The 21,127-nt window shown below is 36.9% G+C and overlaps 3 protein-coding genes across 5 annotated transcripts in view; 2 read left to right on the top strand and 1 right to left on the bottom strand.

Moving 5' to 3' along the window:
• The window catches only part of dhx32b (DEAH (Asp-Glu-Ala-His) box polypeptide 32b), a 12,699-nt gene extending 11,604 nt beyond the window's left edge, over positions 1-1,095 (top strand). Inside the window, exon 11 of the mRNA XM_024296531.2 lies at positions 809-1,095. Within this exon, the coding sequence (XP_024152299.1) occupies positions 809-980 (172 nt within the window). The 3' untranslated portion in view covers positions 981-1,095. The remainder of the gene's footprint in view (positions 1-808) is intronic.
• Positions 1,096-1,240: 145 nt separating this feature from the next.
• edrf1 (erythroid differentiation regulatory factor 1) lies at positions 1,241-15,031 on the bottom strand. 2 transcript variants are annotated; one of them, XM_024297384.2, is made up of 26 exons: positions 14,961-15,031; positions 14,561-14,783; positions 14,149-14,345; positions 13,856-13,922; positions 13,647-13,772; positions 13,435-13,559; positions 13,193-13,337; positions 12,929-13,030; positions 12,301-12,422; positions 12,073-12,184; positions 11,661-11,808; positions 11,472-11,583; positions 11,248-11,359; positions 10,873-11,154; positions 8,871-8,942; positions 8,623-8,758; positions 8,336-8,530; positions 7,533-7,733; positions 7,171-7,389; positions 6,872-7,098; positions 6,638-6,796; positions 4,321-4,470; positions 3,906-4,059; positions 3,698-3,813; positions 3,452-3,618; positions 1,241-1,915 (listed from the first exon to the last, which is right to left on the bottom strand). In XM_024297384.2, exons 2-26 carry the CDS (start codon positions 14,657-14,659, stop codon positions 1,750-1,752), a joined length of 3,711 nt encoding a protein of 1,236 aa, XP_024153152.1. In that variant the 5' UTR covers positions 14,660-14,783; positions 14,961-15,031; the 3' UTR covers positions 1,241-1,749. The 2 variants fall into 2 exon arrangements, with proteins under 2 accessions (XP_024153152.1, XP_024153154.1); XM_024297386.2 differs by having other exon boundaries at positions 8,336-8,527; positions 14,561-14,999.
• A 624-nt stretch (positions 15,032-15,655) lies between these two features.
• si:ch1073-143l10.2 (uncharacterized protein LOC565165 homolog) lies at positions 15,656-17,563 on the top strand. Of its 2 annotated transcripts, none has more exons than XM_024297388.2 (7): positions 15,656-15,889; positions 15,955-16,018; positions 16,101-16,173; positions 16,379-16,452; positions 16,642-16,893; positions 16,950-17,092; positions 17,383-17,563. In XM_024297388.2, exons 1-7 carry the CDS (start codon positions 15,802-15,804, stop codon positions 17,481-17,483), a joined length of 795 nt encoding a protein of 264 aa, XP_024153156.1. In that variant the 5' UTR covers positions 15,656-15,801; the 3' UTR covers positions 17,484-17,563. The 2 variants fall into 2 exon arrangements, with proteins under 2 accessions (XP_024153156.1, XP_024153157.1); XM_024297389.2 differs by having other exon boundaries at positions 16,971-17,092; positions 17,383-17,559.
• Positions 17,564-21,127: the final 3,564 nt, after the last annotated feature.

The following is a 21,127-nucleotide window of genomic DNA, read 5'->3' as shown; positions in this document are numbered from 1 at the left end:
ATATTATGTGGAGAAATGCATTTGCTATGGCACCACACATGGTAAAAAAAGAGCTACATTAAAAAAAATTAAAGCTAATGTTTTATATTTAATTTTTTTATTAAGCAAAATTTGCTTTGCATTCTTTCATTTTTATACTAAATATTAATTATATGTATTTTTTGGCAGAAATAAAAACAAAAATATAAATAGAAGCTAGCATTTTCTTAAAATGTGAAATAGTTTTTTACTTATGGCAGAATCGCATGACTTCCTTTCAAAATAAAAGCCTCCCTGTGCCACACAGGATCCCTCCTAAGAATGGTTTTAAACAACGTGAGACGAAAATGACATTTTTTCTCGACATACCTTAGATTTGGTGAACCAGGATACTTTTTTCTACTTACTACTACTGTTAGTCTAAACAGAAATGTGAATTCATTGGTTTATGATCCAGTATGTAAAGAATATAAATATATTTAGCAACTCCACCCTGAATTGCTACTTGTTCTTTTAGTGCAGCATAAGATAATAAGTGTTTTGAAGTCATAAAATAAACTGAGCAATAAGAAAAGTTTTTACTAAAGCTTAGTTTGAAATCTGGAAGAAAAGTAGAGTAAAAAATGCTTCTTGATGTCAATAGGGATGTAAAAACCTTTAAAGTTCATCTTACTTAAGGTGCACTTCATCCATAAATGTATTAACTTAATTAAACTAATTAAAAATAAATAAATGCTATTTAAGTAACCCTTACTTTTAAAACTTACTCTTATTTTTACTCGGCTACAAACAAATGTCTTTTTATTCATTCTTTTCTTTTCCATTCCAGGTTTATTCAGATGACGCCTCAGTACTTTTTTTATAACCTGCCGCCAAGTGAGAGCAAAGAAATCCTCCAAAACCTTTTCAATCACGCCGATTCGGAGTGCGGGGAGGAGAAGCGTCCGTCACAGGAGGAGCAACGGCAGGAGCCGCCGTCGGAGCGCTGCGTCGTTCAGTGACCAGGAGAACCTCCAGGAGTGAAATCACTCTGAGCTCACGGTTCACTTTAGATTCAATCACTTGTTTTTATTTTGATTATTGAACTAATATATGAAAATAAAAGAAAATTTTCAACTGGCTTCATATTTACTGAATTTGTTTAAAATATACAAATGTATCTTATGAGATTTAAATCCTTTCTTGTGTTTATTTTCAATCAATTTTTATATTTTAGGTTATCTATCATTTCTTTTAAAGAAAAAAAATACATTTTACAAAGTTTTATAACAATTTTGTCTTTATTGTTTAAGATTTATGAAAAGAACAAAGAAAAAAAGGCATATAAAATGAAAAAAAGAAGAAAATTCACAGCAAACGAAGCTGATATGAACATTTACACATCCTAAACACACACGTCTCACAAGTTTGCATTGAATGTTGCTCAACTATTGCACAAAAAAAGCCGTTAATTCACGTCTGCAATCGTTAGATACTGAAGTCACAGCATTTATGTTTGAAACTTTTAAATCATAAACCCATAATCTTTAAGAAACAGATGTTTGGTAGAGTTAAAATGTAATTATTGAAAAAGAAAAAAAAAGTTCTTGTATAACCCCATAAAAGTGTAATAAAGAATTTTTTTAATCTCTGCAGAAAAATAGACATTTTTCAAACCCTGTTGTCTAAAACTTCCGCTGGTTTCAAAGGCGTAGGAGGTGAAATTAGTTTGAAAAACTTTTTGTCACCTGAGTTTATCCCCGTTATTTGATGATGTTGGAGCATTTGTTCTTATTCTTCCTGTTTATTGGCGCCGTCACTTCCTGTTTGTGGGGTCAGCTGCTGCAGGAGATCCATGTAGAGCTGGATGCGGTCCAGGAGAGGCGCGCTCTTGTCTGCACGCAGCAGCTTTGAGTAAACGTTCTTGTACGTTTTTAGCATCTCCTCGTCCTTGTTGCTGTAATCAGAATCAAGAGTTCTGGTCAAACTTTGCAGAGGCGTGTCAGAATCACGCACGTCACATTTACTGCTTATAGCTGGAATTCGTTTGTTGCTACATCATGGAAAACATGGATGATGTTGAGTGAGTAGTTGGGGTTTAGGGGGAAATAAAAATAAAAAAAAACCTGGCGGATCTTTTTTATTATTGTCTTGATGAAAATAAGAAAAATATTTTAAGCTTGAGCGATTGTGCACCACACAACAGCACTTTCTGGGCTGCCAGGCAGCTAACTGCCAGTGAGAAACAATAGTTAGCAGTTAGCATTAGCATTAGACATTGCTAGTTTTGGGTAGTGGCGATCGCTAGCTTACCAAGCTGTCCACCCAGCGGCTGGGTAGCGTAGAAGTCGATAAAGCTCGATGGGACAATCTCTTAAAAAAAAAATCTCTTAAGGAAAATCATCGCATGGAGCGGCCATATTGAATCTCTTTTTCTACCCTTTGATCTACGTAGTCAAAAGGAGGACAAACTTTTAACTTGTGAGCCACAAGGTTTCTAAAATTCAATTGAAGGGCCGAACCAGGAGAAGATGCAGGAAGAGTTTTGGTGATCTACCTTGTAAGAGAAAGAAAAAACTTGGAATCTTCAAGCGTCTATGATATTGTTCAGGGGGCTGGACTGAACATGGAGGTGGGCGGGATCCGGCCCGTGGGCCTGAACTAGTCACTGAAAACGTCAAGTGCCCAAAGCTGAAATTTTAACTTTTCCTTTTAACCAGTGAGCTTTTTTCTGTTCAGAAACTGAGACTGAAGTTCTGCTCACAGACGTGACTTATAAAAAAATGAATTAGCTTTAACATCGGAGATTTAGCTCTAGTGTTTACATTCTTTTGGATATGATAACTCTTCAACATTTGACGTAATTAACGAAACTCCAGCTTATTCTGAAGAAACGCAGCCTCAACGTGAATCAGCTGATTCTGCTGCGAAAAAAAAAAAAAACTTTTTTAATATGGGTTCTGCACCAATATGTAATGCTTAGAACGTCAAATATTGAAGAAAACTGTTGAGAACATTTTGAGGTTTTGTTGCTAAATGATCCACAACAGCAGTGAATTTTATCCTTTTATGTTGTTTTACTGCTGAACCAGAAGATTGAAAAAAAAAAGTTTAAAATGACAAACAAAATTTCTTTCTATCTGAATCTTTGTGTTTTTTTAATCAGTTTTGTTCATTCTGATCTCGTGTTCTAAATAAAGGTATAAATGATGATTAAATACAATTAATTTCAATTTTCATCCATCCAGTAAATAGACATACACATAGCAATAAACATTAAAAAGTAAGAATCGTGGTTCGATCCGTGAATCGTTGAGCTTGATTCGTAATTGAATCGGATCGCCACCTAAGCAATGATCCACAGCCCTAGTAAAAATGGACCTCCTGATTACAAATGGGACACCAGCTGAATTTGCAGAAAAACTTGCATTCCAGTGGCATTTTGGGATATGTGACCAAACAAAAGCTGCGGCGGCGTCCAGCTGCTGCTCACCTCGGTTTCCTCTTCACTGTCGTCATCAGTTTGATGATCTGCAGCAGCAGGAAACAGAAACTCGGCTCAAACACGCCGATTAACCTGGTGACCTCTGGAAGGTCGAGTCCCGCCGCGGCGGCCATATCAGAACCGATTGGGGATTCAGAAGCAGCAGGTTCACTTGACTAAAATACCAAAAAAAGAAAATAAAATGAAGGACAGAGCACATAACTGAAAATATAAATATATATTTTAGAAACCTACTTCCTCCTCCTTTTCCAGCAGCTCTTTCTGGATCAGCCTGAAAGCGTGGTGCGCTTCGGTCATGATCTCCATCGCTCCGGTCAAGCTCTTCAGCTTAGTCATGCTGCTGCTCTGACCTTTTGGAAACAACATTATTGCAGAAAGCTCTCGCAGACTTAAAAAAAACAGTCTTCACATCATGATTGCCCTTTTATCATGACTTGCTCACCTGCCATGGTAAACTCAGCAAAAGCCACTCTCTCCAGTAAAGTGCGGAGCAGCTCACAGGGAGCCTCTCTGAGGCTGAGGAACAAAGACACGGCTTTGCTGTAGTGAAGCTCCGCCAGGCTGCGGTGTTGTTTCCTCGAGTGTTCATCTCCCACCTGCAGCACGACACACAGGAAATCAGAACACATTTACAAAAAGAAAACAGCTGAAATCTTTTATTATAGAGAACAGATAATACACAACTTCAGTTTTTAGTCACAGAAAAAGAATCTCTCTTCATGTTATTTTCATTTTTTTCTATGCTTTCACAATAAATTATTACAAAAGTATGTTTATTTTTTTACTTTTAGGTATCCAAATTTCCAAATGTAACAAAAAAAGTATTAATCTAGAGCCTAAAGGAGGGGGTGTCCCACCTGGTTGCGAAAGCAGCTGTGGTACATTGAGGCCAGGCGGTGATGGATGGTGGCCGCTCTGTACTGGTAGAGCGGCTGGCGGGCGGATTCGGTCTGCAGGTCGCAGTATTTGAGGGATTTTATCATGGCTTCTGTCACTTCTCGCTCAATCTTGAGGGGAAAAAAAAACAGAATTCTAATTATACTTCAAAAAAGAACTGATACAAATGGAAGGTATTTTTAAGAACGGGAAAAGTGGCAGATCGTTTCTGTTACACAAATGAGGAAGAAAATGGAGATTGAAGGTGAGTGATTGATTAAAAGTGCTTCAATGTCTTCAGTTATGTTTTATTTAAAGATGACAATTGTGTTTTTGGCTTTTTTTTCCATGTTGCAGCATTTCTCTGATGATGGAGGACACATATAAAGGAAATAAAGGTTAAAAAAAGCATTTCTGAGTATTTGTTTATTCAAATGAAAAATGCAGTTTAAAAAAAGAACTTTTTTGTAATGAGAAAAATGTGCTGGGCGGGCCACAAACCCCTTCTGACTGAGAAATTCTTTGACATTCCTGAGTCGAAGAAAGAGAAAATACCACAGGAGGAGATAAAAACACTAAAGTGAATGCTGAATGTTGACATGTTGATGCTGAATGTAAAAAAAACCTAAGAAATGCAATTTTAAGCCTATTTTTTATGTGTCCTCCATCATGGGACAAATGCTAAAAACACAATTTTGGCCTCCAACTCTATTTCAGTTAACATAATTATTTAATCTCACAATTAAGAAAGCGATAATAAGTAAAATGTAGCTAAGCTAACAATAAGCTAACATAACAGAATCAAAGATGGGCGGGGCTTTTATACTGGAGCTCAGAGGATGATGACGTCAAACTTCTGAGACTTACACCAGTTGACCAATCACAAAATTCAACTGCAATACCTCGTTTCAACCTGTAGGTGGCAGCACACAGACGGTTTCTGATATATTTTCATGAATTTAAGCTTATTACAATATACAAGTTTATTTTAATTTGTCAAAAAAATAACTAATAACCAACAGACAACACTTTTAAAGCCCCATTTATAGATGTCAACAACCAAAAAGTTGATCTAGGGTTTGGTTACCCTTTAACTTTACTAATCTGTAGTGTTATTTTGACTATTTTATGCAGGATTGAAATTTGAAACATTTAAACTCCCTTCAAGCATTACACAGTACTTGTTTGTCATGATTGTCTTGATTTTTTATTTTTCAGAACACCACAAAGAAATATCACTGATCACTCAGAGAAATAACTAAAAAAACTTGATTCTATTTCTCCAAAGCGGTTTCATATTTTCAAAAGGAACGAGAATCTTCCGCAGCCTCTGAAGACGTCTGCTCACCACGGATTGGCTGGAAGGCAAACACAGCTTTGAAGTTCAAAAGGAGATTCTCTGAAAGCTTTAAAGTTAGTTTTTTTTTTATTTCAGTTATTTTCTTTGGGTTTCCTCTTAAAAATCTCTTTAGTGTTTTCACATTTTACTCATTTTCTTTAGTAACACTAATAAACATTTTTTTAATTACATGCTAGATTGCTGTAAATGTGTCAAAAGAAGTCAATTTCAAGCAAAGCTTTGAGCCACTTTGAGAATCTTTGAGACCACATTGCAGTTTTTACTTATCCAAATTAATAATGTCAAATTATTTCATTTAGTTGTTTTTTAACTACCTTATTTCAATTTCACTCATTTACACATAGATACACTCATACAAATTATATTAATTTAAAATTCATTATTTTGTCAAACTTTTGTAATGATTTTGAAATAGATATTGAAAAGAGTCGTTCATCTTGTTTTTTCATTCATGATTTGGTCATTTCAGAAAAAAGACTTGCTCCCTGCAGCGTTAACGTTAATAAAATTTTTCTTACTTGAGGTAAAATTAACATAAAAAAAATGATCATCTATGAAGATTCCTTCCTTAAAATCAGGGATGTTTCGTCTCTTTGGGACACAGTAAATGTAAATATTATTTAAGGGGAAAGCTCTATTTAAAAAAAGCAGATATTAAATAACACTTAAAATATACTCAAAGGTTGATGACATTTATTAAAATAATTAGTATTACTAAATGATAACATTTTAAATAATTAAAAGTGGGTCTGAAAAAGCTTCTGCTTATTGATTCTCAGTTTTAAAAAGTTAGAAAACTTTTATTTTGTACTTTTTATTTTGCATTTTATTTATATGTTGTATTTTTAATTCTGTAGCTGTATGATGTAATTCAATTTCTGTGTCTAAAATTTGTCTTTTTATTAGACTAAATAGGTCAGAGAAACGGTCTAACTCACCTGCTCCTGGGCCTTTCTGGATAACGGAGCAAAGTCCTGCAGAAGTGTAGCCAGAGTGAAATATGTGGTGGACAGCTCCCAGTTCACACTGTCCCAGACCGCAGGGTGGATCTCTCTGCTCCCCAGTGATCTCATGGCGCTCAGGTAATAGTCAATAGCCTGAAATAGCAAAAGTGTATTAAAACAAACTGTCAGCATGCTGGAAATTCAGTGATTTGGGTTTGAAAAAGGCACCTTGTTGTAGTAAAGCGCCTCCTCTGGAGAGAACTCTCCTCGGCTCTCGTCGGCCATGACGGTGCAGTGGGCCTGAGCGCAGATTCTCATCAGCCGGCCCGTGTTACACAGCAACAGCGCCGTGTTGGTTTTGTCCCCGATGGCCTCAAAGTCCCCGATTCCTTTCTCGAAGAAGGAAAAACTCTTCTTCCACAACTCCTGCTCCGCTGTGGACACCGGCTTTTTCACTAAGACCGAAAAAAAACTACTGTTAAAAGGTTTTATGAATTAAAATAATAAAAAAAAGGATGCTAACGTACTTTCTTTCTCTGTTTGCAAGGCCGCAGCTTGATTCATGTAGAAGACTCCCATCTCATTACGGATGTTTCCCAGCCTTTTGAGGAGCTGCGGCAGCTGATCAGAGTTTTCCTCTTTCAGGGCCTCAGAGATGAGCAGATCGTGAGCTGCTTCGTAACATTTGCTGCTCACAAACAGCTGATACTCCGGGTCCATGGCCAGGTCAGTCACCATGTTGAATGCTAGAGGGCAGATAATACACATTTTAATAAAAAAAAAAAAAAAAACATTTTTTAAGGGTTATATCTCACTGTACTTTTATATAACCACATCATTTTGCTTTACAAAAACCAGCAGTGGAAAGGGGCCACAGTGTAGGACTGACCCTGGCAGCTGCTCTCTCTGTGCAGGCTGTGCAGGATTTCCTGATCATCTTTAGTCTGATAGCTGTATTCCTCCAGGTAAGCCGCCCGGTTGTTGGCGTTCTGGGCCAGCATCAGCTGGATGTCGCCGCACAGAGACAGGCACTGACTGTGGAGCTGCAGCACTCGTGGGCTTAGGGTTCCATTCACTGAACAGTAAGCGTCTGGGACAAAAATCAAAGATGGAATCAGGTATTTTGTTCATTGTGAAACTGGAAACATTCAGCATAAAAGTATTGTTTGTTGCATACAGTGAGGCAAAAAAGTATAAATGAGAAAAAAAATCCAGAAAAATCACATTGTTTGATTTTTAAAGAATTTATTTGCAAATGATGGTGGAAAATAAGTATTTGGTCACCTACATACAAGCAAGATTAAAGGCTTTCATAGATCTGTTACTTTTTCTGTAAGAGGATCCTCTTTCCTCCACTTGTATTATTGGCACCTGTTTGAACTGGTTATCTATATATAAGGCACCTTTCTCTGGAGGAGAAAGAATGCTGAGTTACATCCAAAGAACACCAAACCTACTGTAAAGCATGGGGGTGGAAGCATCATGCTTTGGGACTGTTTTTCAGCAAAGGCATCAGGATGACTGATCCATGTAAAAGAAAGAATTAATGTTTTTTTGTCATTTTTTCTTTCAGAGTTGAGTTATATCTATGATGAAAATTACAAGCTTCTATCATATTTTAAATGTGAAGAACTTGGACAATTGGTGGCTAAATACTGTAATAATACTAACTAACTAGCAGGATGTCCTCACCATAGCACTGCATGGACAGCTTGATGTAGCGCAGGGCTCGGCCGTACTTCAGCAGGTTGGTGGCGGCGTCCGACAGGACGTAGTAGGCCTTGGAGGCTTTGAGGAACAACTGCATCTTCATGTGGTGCTGCCAGGAGCCGGGGATCATCCCCGAGCGTGTCGGGTGCTTCAGGTCTGCCTGCACAGGCCCTGCTGCTTCAAAAAAAAAAAGAAATTAAACAAAAAAAAAAAAAACGAGTGTCAGCTTTAGTTTAGTGAAATCTGCCGTGAAACACTGATAGACTGACCTCTTTCAAGCAGGAGGGAAAGGCCTTTCTCTGCGGCCGAGGCGCCGTCCTCGTATTTGAGGGGAATGGGTGTGTTTGGATCTGCGGCGGGGAGATCGCTCTCCCTCTTGATGCTGCCATCTACTGCCTTCAACCCCTATGAGTCACAGCACGGACATTTATGTGAATTTACATCCCACACCACTCTTTCTGTACTCTCTCCTTTCATCCTAAAGAAGTGACTTGTATAACGAGACAGATGAACTTGCCATCAGCACGTAGCTCAGGATGTGTCTGCACCGCTCCTCCTTGTCTTGAGAGACGGGGAAGGATCCACTTGGCTGCACAAAAAAAAAAACCCACACATTTATTAGCAACATTTGCATCTCACAGGTACAAAAATGTCCCATTTTTACTCCTTACTGAATCCTTCAAACGTGAAGCAACACAACAGGGTTTTAGCACACAGACTGAAGTAAATGCAGTTAAATCAATAGCTATTTCAAAATATAAGCATATGATCTTTAATAGAAAAAAAATAATAAGGTGGCAACCATTGACTATACATATGAGAACTGGATTGACCAAACAGGAAGTGGCACCAAAATCCCATAGAATTGTATTGACAAATAAACAGCTATAACTCAGTCATCATATTAGTCAGAATAACAATTCTTGCTCTACTTTTTTAATGTGTTCTTGCTTCTTCTTCTTTTCCTTTCGGCTTTTCCCATCAGGGGTCGCCACAGCGAATGTGTTCGCTGTGTGCTAATCCTAATTACTTTTATGACATATAGTATGTAGCCTCATGTCAAACATTCAAAGCACTCGACTGACAGATTCTCCTGAGTCCACTTTCAATTGGTGGGGTGTTGACTTTTAACAAGCTCACTCCTGATTGGCGAAAGTGGTTGCCATGGAAATGTTGGCTCCGACAATTCACTATTTACTGGCGTCGCCATTAAGTGGACACTCAGTGGGTTGGCTTGCTACACTAGCCAGCTGCCTGGTGGACAGCGTAGAGTGCTAGCAAGCTCTGCTGTATCAAGCTCCGCTGTAGCATGCTAGCAAGCTCTGCTGTATCAAGCTCCGCTGTAGCATGCTAGCGAGCTCAGCTGTAGCAAGTTCCAATATAGCAAGGTAGGAAGCTCCGCTGTAGCATGCTAGCAAGCTCTGCTGTATTGAGCTAGTGAACTCTGCTGTAGCATGCTAGGGAACTAGCAAGCGCCAATGTAGCGAGCTAGCGAGCTAGCAAGCTCTACTATAGCATCCTAGCGAGCCCTGCTGTATCAAGCTAGCAAGCTCTGCTGTATCAAGCTCTGCTGAAGCATGCTAGCGAGTTCCACTGCTGCATGCTAGCGAGCTCTGCTGTATTGAGCTAGTGAGCTCTGCTGTACCATGCTAGGGAGCTAGCAAGCTCCGCTGTAGCATGCTAGCAAGCTCTGCTGTATTGAGCTAGTGAACTCTGCTGTAGCATGCTAGGGAACTAGCAAGCGCCAATGTAGCGAGCTAGCGAGCTAGCAAGCTCTACTATAGCATCCTAGCGAGCCCTGCTGTATCAAGCTAGCAAGCTCTGCTGTATCAAGCTCTGCTGAAGCATGCTAGCGAGTTCCACTGCTGCATGCTAGCGAGCTCTGCTGTATTGAGCTAGTGAGCTCTGCTGTACCATGCTAGGGAGCTAGCAAGCGCCGCTGTAGCAAGCTAGCAAGCTCCACTATAGCATACTAGCAAGCTCTGCTGTATCGAGCTAGGGAGCTTCGCTGTAGCAAGCTTGCAAACTACGCTGCATTGAGCTAGCAAACGTTGCTGTAGCAAGCTAGTGAGCTTCTCTGTAGCGAGCTACGCTGGATTGAGCTCTGCTGTATTGAGCTAGCAAGCCCCGTCGTACCAAGCTAGCGAGCTACCCACTGAATCCAAACTTAAGCCAATGTGGGCAAACAGAGGTGGGGCCACCACGGAAACTGTGGACAAACCCAATTGGGGCCCACATTTTCTGCACTTTAAACCATATGGGGCCCACCTGGCCTTGCTGGCAGGGTGTCAATGCGTGACATCATACTCACTTGGTCCAGTTCTCATTTGCAGTCAATGGCAGCAATTGAACATTTTTAACCTGTCATCACTTCAAAGGAATACAGTAGAGGTTTTTAATCTAAGATAATTCATCAGTTATTGCTGAATAATGCAAACTGCTCACATCCTGCTCACAGACAGTCATCACTTTAATGAGTGCATTTCCTGTTGAGAATGGCTCCTAAAGCGGTCACTCACTCTGATCTGGTGAGTGGATTTGTATTTCTCAGGGACGGACAGCTCCCCTACAGAGCGGATCACAGCCACTGCTTTGCTATCGTCCTGAAGCTTGGAGCCGTCACTGAAGGAGCTGTTCTCGTCGCTGTCCTCGGTGAGATCCTCCTCCTCCTCCTCCTCCCTGTCTTCATCGCTGTAGCTGTCCTCCAAGCCACCAGCCCTCAAAGACTCCCCTCCATCGCCTTCAGAAGGCTCGTTGAGCTGGAACAGCTCTGACAGCATGTAGTAAGCTGACGCGATGATCTGGGAAAAGAAGCATACAACTCAGATTTTTTTTTTTTTAAGTTTAGACTTTTTTTTCTGTTTAGGATAAGGGTAAAATGTACTATAAGTTACCTGAGGATGTCTCTCCTGATCAAGGAGTTTGACACAGTTGAGGAGCAGAGTTCTGACTGTGCCGTAGTGCTTTCTGTTTTGCCTCGTCTTCAGCATCAGGTTGCTGGCCACCCTGCACCACAAACAGAAAATGTATCTCAGACATGAAAAGGTTTATTTAATATTGAATAACTCCGTTGGGATTTTTGTGGTCTAGGAAAGGAGAGACACTCGAAAACACTCACTTGTAGAGCAGCACTGCGACAGGAAGAGTGAAGGGATTCTGGTACTTCTCCTCCTCGGCTTCCTCACACAGAGTGGTCAGGTCGTAAAGCTTCACAATGTCACTCCCACTCGCTGTGGGTTCAGAATGAAAAACATCATCAGATTGTAAAAACAACAAGCATCAATTACATGAAAACTGTTTTTCTGACCTTTGAAAAGCCAGTAAGTGTGACCCTCTTTGGTGCAGTTGGACTTCAGGAAGGAGAGAATATTCTGGGCGATGTCTTTCACAACTCTTGTGGAAAAAGTGGAATTCTCCAGGTGAGGAATGTCCTCAGTTTTAATCATTTCATATTTCTGTAAAAAAAAAAAAATACAGAGAACTGCATTTTAATATTTTGCTAATAGGTGTCATTGATACCAGGAATTTATATCTTTTCAAATGAAGACAGAAACAATCTTCATGTGTTTCTTCTAGTTAAAATGTAAAAAAAAATAATTTTCAGAATAATCAAAATGATCTCTCTGTAAAGGCACAAGACTTCTATGTGATTTGGAAATATAACATCATTTAAAATGTTTAAAACATTAAAAGTTGAAAGTTAAAACATTGAAATTTACCTGAACGATGCCATTGACATGAAAACACATAACCAGTTCTGGTACGTTGCACATCAGGTTGTCCAGCCAGTAGTCGATTCCTGTGAGAATGTTGATCGGTTTATTGCTTTCCCTGAAAAACAAATCAAACCATTTCAAAAAGAAAAAGGAAAAATAAGTACAATTAGAATACGTATAAAATAAATCTCCCCTAAAACTGTAGATTTTGGAAGGAATTATGATTAAAACCTCAGCTTCAGACTGACTGCGGGGTATCGCCCGCCTCCAAATATTGGCATGTTGGATCCAACCAGCATGTGGATGTCCTCAAAAGTCCACATGATGTTTCGCACAAAGTCATTCCTTAAACCCTGCAAAGAATGTGGGTCATCAAAACTTGCACAGAACTAATTTTACACAAGAGCAGTAATCAGTAACACAAGGTTTGATTGTTCGCCCCCATCCTTCCCTATCACAACCGATTACTATTTTTTTATCACGTCACATGATAAAAATATGCGACCAATAAAGCAAATCTAGTACACGAGTGTGCTGATCCGAATAAAATTTAAAGCTTAAGTAAAAAATAAATCACATTTATGATTTTGTCTCATATAAATAACCCTTGGAGGTGCTTCTTATATCACATTGTGTTGTTCTATGTAAACTTCTGGTAATAGCAGTATTTTGTAAGCTCATACTATCAGGCAACACTGCCATCTTGTGGCTGGAGTTGTCATTTAACATCATGAGTAGATTATTAAAGCAAAATTTGGCAAATGCAAGACTTATATTTCATTTATTTGATAATTATAAGAACATTTAATACTTTTTTAAATTGTGGTGAAATTCTTGAAACTGAATAGAACGTTGTTACCTGGCTGTTCTCCCCTTCATTGAAGAGGGTGGGAAGGTTTTGCTCTTTTAATACAGATGTCACCTGGCCCAGAGCAAACTTTCTGTCCGCAGAAACACCTTCCTGAGTATTAAAAAAAAAAAAAAAATCACACTTTTAGTTGAACTTTTTTTTTTTTTTTGCAATGTGTCATTGAATTAAAAAAAATCTCTATTTTTTTGCTATAAATTCAAATTAGACATCTGTGTGAAATCAGCTTTTTGACTTATTAAGCTCCACAACTACCTGTTCGGGAATTTCTGACTCTTGAGCATCTGATGGGCTGGTAAAAGTTGCGGGCCATGAAGAGCTGCACTCTTCAGCGTTTTTGTCATCGTCCCCCTCGTTCATGTTGTCTAACACGGGCTCTGCAGCCCCATCGCCATTTATGCTGCAGAAAAAAGGAAAAAATGGCTGGTTGTTGGACTGATTATGAAACACATTTTGAAAATTATATTAAATCATATCACATACAGTCCTAAGCTCACCTGTAGTAGAGGAACTTCGACAGGATGGCTTTTTGATACCAGTGCTCTTTACTTTTTTTCTTCCGCTGCCATTTTTGATCGTTTAGACGCTGGTAAAACTCTTTGAGCCATGTCCAGTCTCCTGTCTGAATGTTGCATAAAAAATCATCAGTGTTTTTTTTTTTTTTAAAAAAGAAGAAGAATTAAGAAAAGTGATTCACCATCAACTTTACCTGAGAGGATCTTCTAAAAAGCTCCTGAATATCCAGCTCATCTACAAGCAGCGTTCTTCCAACACGGTGAACTGCCATGCTAACATGGGACTTGCTGTAGGGAATCTTCAACAGTTTCTTGATGTTCTGAGAATGACAGAGCCCAAAAATAAAGTCAACAGAGTGTTAAAATGTCAGAAAAGTAAACAACTTAAAAAAAGTCCACAAACCTCAGAGTCTGACACCACATCAACACCATTTCCAATACAATCAATGAAGTCATAGGCAATTCCAAAACTAAAATGAAAAAAGAGAAGGAATTGGATCAATGATATTGTTTCCAAAATGCTTACATGTTGTTGAAAAGGGAAAAAAAATAAGATCTTTGTAAATTAGGATCAAACAAATACATAAAATGTTTCGATATTTATCCAGCTTGTTGTAATCTGGACCTCCCAACGTATCATAATCACAAAATCTTAAGTTCATTTGTGATCTGATCTTTAAACAGTAGCTGACAGACCTGGAAAAGGGCTTGCTTTTGCTGCTGGAGCCTAAAACAGCACTGCCAAGCTGGGGGTTTTCCCTCAGCCAGTTGGCAGGAGGCATCTTCAGGTCCGTCTTCTCCTCGGGGAGGGCATAAGTGCTGGGGGGAGCGGCAGAGTACTTGACCACAGCACTGCTCTTTACTTCTCCATTTCCAAAGTACATAGTGGGATCCTAGTGAGGCAGGAGAACAAAATTATCAGTATTTTTGATTAAATGGGAGAGACAGAACCTGTTAATGACAAATCTTAGTATGTTTTTCCATGACTACTTATGGGACAAATGTGTATTAAGGTCTAATAGCTGCATAATTAACCCAAATAAAAAAATGAATTGCTAGTTAGTGCAAAATATTAATATTAACAACAATAGTTAATCATTTTTGTTACCCGTTTGCTGCAATCCTCTGCGCAGACAGGACTTCCAACGTCTTCTTTTACATTATCCAGTAGTGTCCCAGGATTTCTGTCACCAGCTGCTGAGCTCATTTTTTTTTCTTTAACAAAACTTAATTCGCGCTGACATTAGCGAATCAAAATAGCTAACAGCTACATTACAAATATGTATTTTGTGTAAGCAAGTGTGTCGCTGTCCGCCGACTTGATGATCAGCCTGTAGCACAAATTTAGCAGCAAAGTGAGGGATCTTTCTAGATAGTTCCAGAGCTTGCGAGGCTAAACAGCACCAATAATTAGCAATGGTAGAAAAATAAGTCGGCACAAATAAAACACCTGGTTATTTATATATAATCTAGAGTAATATTATTGCATAATTTCTAACTTTACCTACTATTTTCGCTCAAGTGAACCACGACTTGTGCCGTTCTGCCTGTCTTGTGTATACAAGTCGCTTCTTAGCAGACAGCATTCAATAACTTCCGGTTTCGGCCAAGTGTCAAATGCAACATTCGTTATATTTTTACTTTTAAAGTGGAAAATATTTCAATTTTATTTTTAAATATATTGCTAAAAATATTTTGGAGCGTAAAATTATACATTTAAAAAGTGTTTCACGTAAAAACGTAAAAAAAAAAGTTGAACCGGAAGTATTTAAAGTTGAGGGTCGTTGATGTATTTTTTAATGTTTATTTTTATTTTTTTGCATTTCAAGCACAGGCTCGACGATATTTATCACTATTTTATTTTGGCATTTATACTTTTATGATAAATTACAGAACATTAATCACAGAACATCAATAAAACATTTTTTAAAGGACTTACAATAATCACATATTTTTATATTTTACTATATTTTGCAGGACATTAAAATTTTGTTAATTCGGGATAATTGATTTAAAAAAATCCACATTTTCTGTTTATATCATCTAAACATAATATTAATAAAAGAGAATCTTGGATGAGACACATGCAAAGCCTTTTTTTTTAATTTTGCTGGATTTTAATTTAAATTTCATTTAATATTTAAAAGAAAGAGGAAAACATTTTTTTCTTAAGCCTTGTTTGAAAATGTAATTGGTCCTAGGGTGGTCTGTGACATGCCCACTAGGGGAATGTCAAGCTTCATGGGAGGAGCTAAGAAACTGCAGTGACTGATTCAGGGTTTTACTATTGTTTGGTCTGCTCTGGCCCCTTTTGTTTGATGAAGAATAGTTGTCAGTGTGTGCATTAAAATGGGCAGCTGGCGCAATCACGTACTTGCTCAACTTCAGCAAAGAGACCTAAAGGAAAAACTTCCATTTGTTGGCGTTTTCTCAAGCTGTAAGTTTAGTGAATTTGTGTATCATCCTTGTATTTGCATTGCATTGCATTTGTTTGTCTTCTAGTGTCTCGTCTGGAAGAACATTTTGAAGTTCGCACGCAGATTTTGGATGATGTTTACCGTAAAAGGTCAGAAATACTGTCCATTATTCTTTGATTAAACACTCATTTAACATTATTTTAGTTCTCCTTTCTGATTTTTGTTGTAAAGAGGTGGAATTGATGTGGAGAGCAATAACAGACTCCTTCTCCAGCTGAGGGAAAGTGAACACCTGGCAAACAAGGCGAGTTTCTCCATGTTGACCCCAATATTAAACAGACTTGACATGTTTCACATATTTGTGTAAAGCTGCACATACTTGTGGTATTCCGGGCATGCTCAGAACGGTCATATGTGCAGCAGCACCTGTTTACTTTGTTGTATGCTGAAAGCAACCTTTAAACTGGTGATAACCTCCTTTAATTTAATCAATTCTTTTGTCTTCACAGTTGTCTCAAACAGTGTCAGATCTGACCTCCATCTTGTATCTGAAAGATGCTGAACTTCAGCACTGGCAGTCTCGGTAATGTCAGGCTATTGATCATCACCCACAGACAAGGAAAAAAAAACTTGTGTTGAAGTTGTTGTGTCCTTCTTAATATGCAGAATTTAAATATAATAACAATAATTAACAAACACTAAGAACGCTTTCATAATAGATTAAAAGATGATCAGTTTCACTTTAATCCTAATTATCAATCAACTCTTCTAGGGTGTCTCAGTACCGCCGAGAAGCCCTCACCTTGACTAAAGAGAGCCACAACTTGAAGGCGAATCTCTCCGAATTTGAGTTTACCATAGAGAGTCAGTCCAAAGACATACAAGCCCTACGGTCGGAGCAGAAAAGACTGAAGGAAGCACTGGCCCAGGCTCAGGAAGATGGAGAGCGACTGATGGAGCGATGGATTCAGGGGAGGAGGGAGGAAGCAGACAGACTGAATAAATACAACGATACACACGAGCGGTAAGATGTGAGAAATATTCAAATGAAAAGATTTTATTATATAAAACAAAAAAAAGTGGATTTCTGGCTTTTTCCAGGTGGCAAAAAGTGGCCAAACATCTGAAGAAGCAGCTCCAGAGGGAGAAGGGAAAGGAGCGCGTATCAGCAGCAAGACGGTCTTTAAAAGTTGGAAGGGAAACTCCATCATCTGTCATTCAGGGTAACAATTCTATTTCAAATAAATGTTTCCTTTGTCAAATGTTCACTTGATAGTGAGCAAAAATGAAAAATGAATTCTGGTTACTTCAAAGTTTCACATTTGTTGACGTCACTGATTGAAAAAAATGAACTGCAGTGTATTAAGAAACATTTGACCTCTTGAAAATAAAATCCTTTTCTCATTTTTGGATGATTTGCTTGATGAGTTTAAGATCCCACAAAGAAATCATCATAACTGAGAATTTCTTATAGAAATATGTAACACGCCACTTATTTTTGTCTTGTTTGCAGTCACCGTTGACCCATTGGATATACACAAAGGACTACAGCCGCACCTCAGCTGCAGCAAAAGTCTAACATCTCTACAAGAATGTGGGGAAAGCCCACTTTGATTTGTGGATTAATTGAAATAACAGAAGTATAAATAACAATTTAATTTGCAGATCAATGTTTTTTGTTAATACAATAAATATATTGAATATGTCACTAAACAAATAAATGTCTCCTGTTTTATTTTCATTAAATGGTTCCATGAAAGCCAAGAAAATAATTTAATTTAACATATTTCAATTTAGTTTTTGGAAATCTAATGTTTAGAAATATGTTTTAATATATATATATATATATATATATATATATATATATTTGGTCAGAACCACATTATATTTAAATTTTTTTGACGTTTCATTCGATCTGGAGCAGCAAACTCTGACTCTCGGGCCAGTGAGGATTCTATCATTTGAAAGAAAGGCTGCATCTGGAGCAGATATACGGAGTGTTTTGGTAATCCACCTTTTAAGATAAGAAATAACATGTAATCTGAACTAAAACACGCTTTATTTTTGATTGAAAAATAATATATATATTTTCAAAAATGACATTTTGGAGTTTTTAGCTCAAACTGTGATTTTTGTTTTTGTTTTAATGCCAATTTCCCCAATGGGTTGATGTTTCTTAGGGAAAAAAATGCAAATTTAGAGAAATGCTGCATTCATATTGATGTGAATGATCAGAAAGATGACTCGGAAAACATTTATAAATGTCAGAAAAATAAGTAATCACATGCAAGCAAGTTTCTGAACCTAAACAATGGTCAGTGTATTTGTAGAGCACCATTTACACCAGGATTACAGGGAAAATAAAACACTAATTAGGGTCATCAATAGACTTTATCCCATTTTGACGGGCCAGACTCAATAGTTTCCCCACCCATGACCTAGAAACAGGCTTGTATGCATTATCTTAAATGTGCCGAGTATATAGTATACTTAGAAATTCAAATATATCCATAAACTGTTACCTTAAATTTATTTTAGCATTAATATTATTAAGTTAATGCAGAAATATTTGATAAAATTAGAGTGGGCAATAATTAAAAACATTATTTTCTGGTTCAGGAGTTCTTCTCTTGCCATTATAAAATGTAATTTATTTTCATGTTAGAATTAAAAAAATGTTTTTTTCCCATTTTTATAATATTAAGGCCAAAATGCAACCTCACTTTCCACTGTGGCCCAAATTTCTCTGAAATTATTTTTTATGGGTGTATTTAAAAAATAAACAGTTTTATTTTCAGTGTTAAATCAATAGACAATTACTGTTTTTCAGAAAGGCATTTCTTTTTCAAACATTTCTGTTCCAGTCTGAATTCTAGTTCCACACCAATTTAAACTAACATTTAAGGTAATTTTGCTCTTAGCTTTTATCTCTAATTAGCTTTAAAATGCAAACATTGGAGCTGCATGCTACAAAACCCTTACAAAACAAAAATATATTGCAATATACGAAAAAAATATATATGTAGATATGCCAATATATTAATAAATATATCCCAATATGTCAGTCAACCTATTTTTTAACATATTATAAAGCATATTTCCGTATATAGAGCAATATGTTACAATAAATGGATTGGTATATTTCAATATAAGAAAACGGTAATGGTTTGATATATATATATTTCAATATACTGATAAATATTGTCTCCATATATGAGATATACTGTAAATATATTGTTCTCCATATAGTGAGATATAAATTTGTTTCTTAAAGGAATTAAGTCAGAATTGTTGATGGCAGAAAACTGAATCCTTCAACATTTGAAACAGTTTTTATTATTTCAATATCAAATTAAAACTGAAAACTTTTTTACCCCTTTTGCAGTTTGCACCCATTTTCAGATAAAATTAAGATTAGTCCTGGAGAAACTTGTGCAAACACTGGTATTATACTACATCAGTTTAACACATCGGAGCCTCAGGCTTTAAACTTAACACAACACTTGGCAAGTGTGTGTCCACAACTTGACATGGTGGTTTTTCCACATCTTTGCTAAGTGGTTTGAAAGATTTTACACCTTCTAGGAAGCCAAATTATCCTTCAAGATTTTAGATTGCTGTTTTTTTTTAGGTTAGATTTCACAGAATCCCAGAGGCTTTTTCATATGTTAGTAATAATGGTAAACACAGGATGTTATGAAAATCTCACATCCATTATCACCTTATGTCTTTGTAAGAAATGTTTTCTTTCTAGTTTTGGTGAACTTCAGGAGATGTTCAGACTCTTCTGCTTGAGGACGACGACTGCAGAGAGAATTGCAGGCATAAAGCTGTAAGCAGAGAGATGGAAGGAGTGAATGTTAAATAACAAACGCAGGAGGTTCCCCTAAAACCACGAGCACGAGTCTGAACAGGCAGCAGTTCATGTAGTTTGGGCAGGTCGATTTAGAGACTCTACAAGTGAAAATGTCCACCAAGCTTCTCAGCAGCAATGAATTTAATCAGAAAGCTGTTTAAATATAATTATGTCTGTTTTATTTCTATCAGAGACGGGAGATTAATCATATAAGTAAAATGTAATGTGTCTTAAGACTTAGAGGTGATGCAGGAGATGCTTAAACGATTAAAACAGTTCTTTTCAGTGATTTAATGCACTTTAACACCTCAAACTTTATTTAAAATTATTAAGATGAATAAACTAAAAACTGCGTGTTTTTTTGAGATCCACAAAAATCATTTAAAGCCTATTGCATATGCAAATGCATTGAGTTAGGTTAAAATGTTTATTTTTTTGCTCATTTAAAGTTGTGTTTTCTTTATTTCAAGATCCTAAATGGACTAAACCATGTTTCTCCATCTATTGTTGAGTAAAATTTAGATAGTTTAACGGAAACTCAGTTGTTGTAGTTAACAGAATGATAGTAACAAATTAATTCTTTTAGAAACCGAGCTAAAAGACAACATTTTTTCATGTTTTTATGAAATTATAGTTCACATTTAAGACAAAATAGAATAGTCTTTAGAAGACAGTTGATTAATTTTAATTTGACAGATTTGAAATTTTCTCAGATTGAAAATAAAGTGATCTGATCTTGTTTAATCTCCATTTCATTGTTTATCTCTTTCATTTTCTGTCTAAGATCCAGGAATATTGGAAAGAAATATTAGAAATGCTTTTGGTAATCCACCCTTAAGAGGAAGAAACAATATGTAATCTGGAAAAAAAACATACTTATTTTTTTATTTTAAATTAATGTATATATAAAAAAAAATATCTTGGAGTTTTTAGTTTCAGAACTGTGATTATTAATTGTTTATTTATTGAGTTTTGCGCCAATTGCACCAATGGGTTGAAGTACCTTGGGGGAAAAAACACAAATTTAGAGAAAAAAGATAAAATTATCTAAAATAATAAGACACCTAAAGTATTGTTTAATGTTCAATGTTTATCTCATTCATTTTCTGTATAAAATCAAAGATTATTGGAAATTAATACTAGAAACACTTTTACACATTCATTTCAAATCTAATCTTTCCATTGTGTTTTATTTGATGATCAATTACTATTTGATATTGACTTAAATTTGCACATTTTACATGCAACTTTTGTAATAAAAAAAAGGGCACGACTACCTCCTGGTTGTATTTCTTGCTCTCTCCAGTTGGGGGCAGCAGATTTTTAAGGAGTTATCAATGGGACTGTTAATCCTCTGAGTCGTCAAGTTGTGCAGCAGTGTAATAATCAAATCAAGCGTGTA

Source organism: Oryzias melastigma, linkage group LG15, assembly GCF_002922805.2.
Source record: "Oryzias melastigma strain HK-1 linkage group LG15, ASM292280v2, whole genome shotgun sequence".
Lineage (NCBI taxonomy): Eukaryota > Metazoa > Chordata > Actinopteri > Beloniformes > Adrianichthyidae > Oryzias > Oryzias melastigma.
The sequence above is the reverse complement of the archived record's forward strand: the minus strand, read 5'-3'. Positions and strand labels throughout refer to the sequence as shown.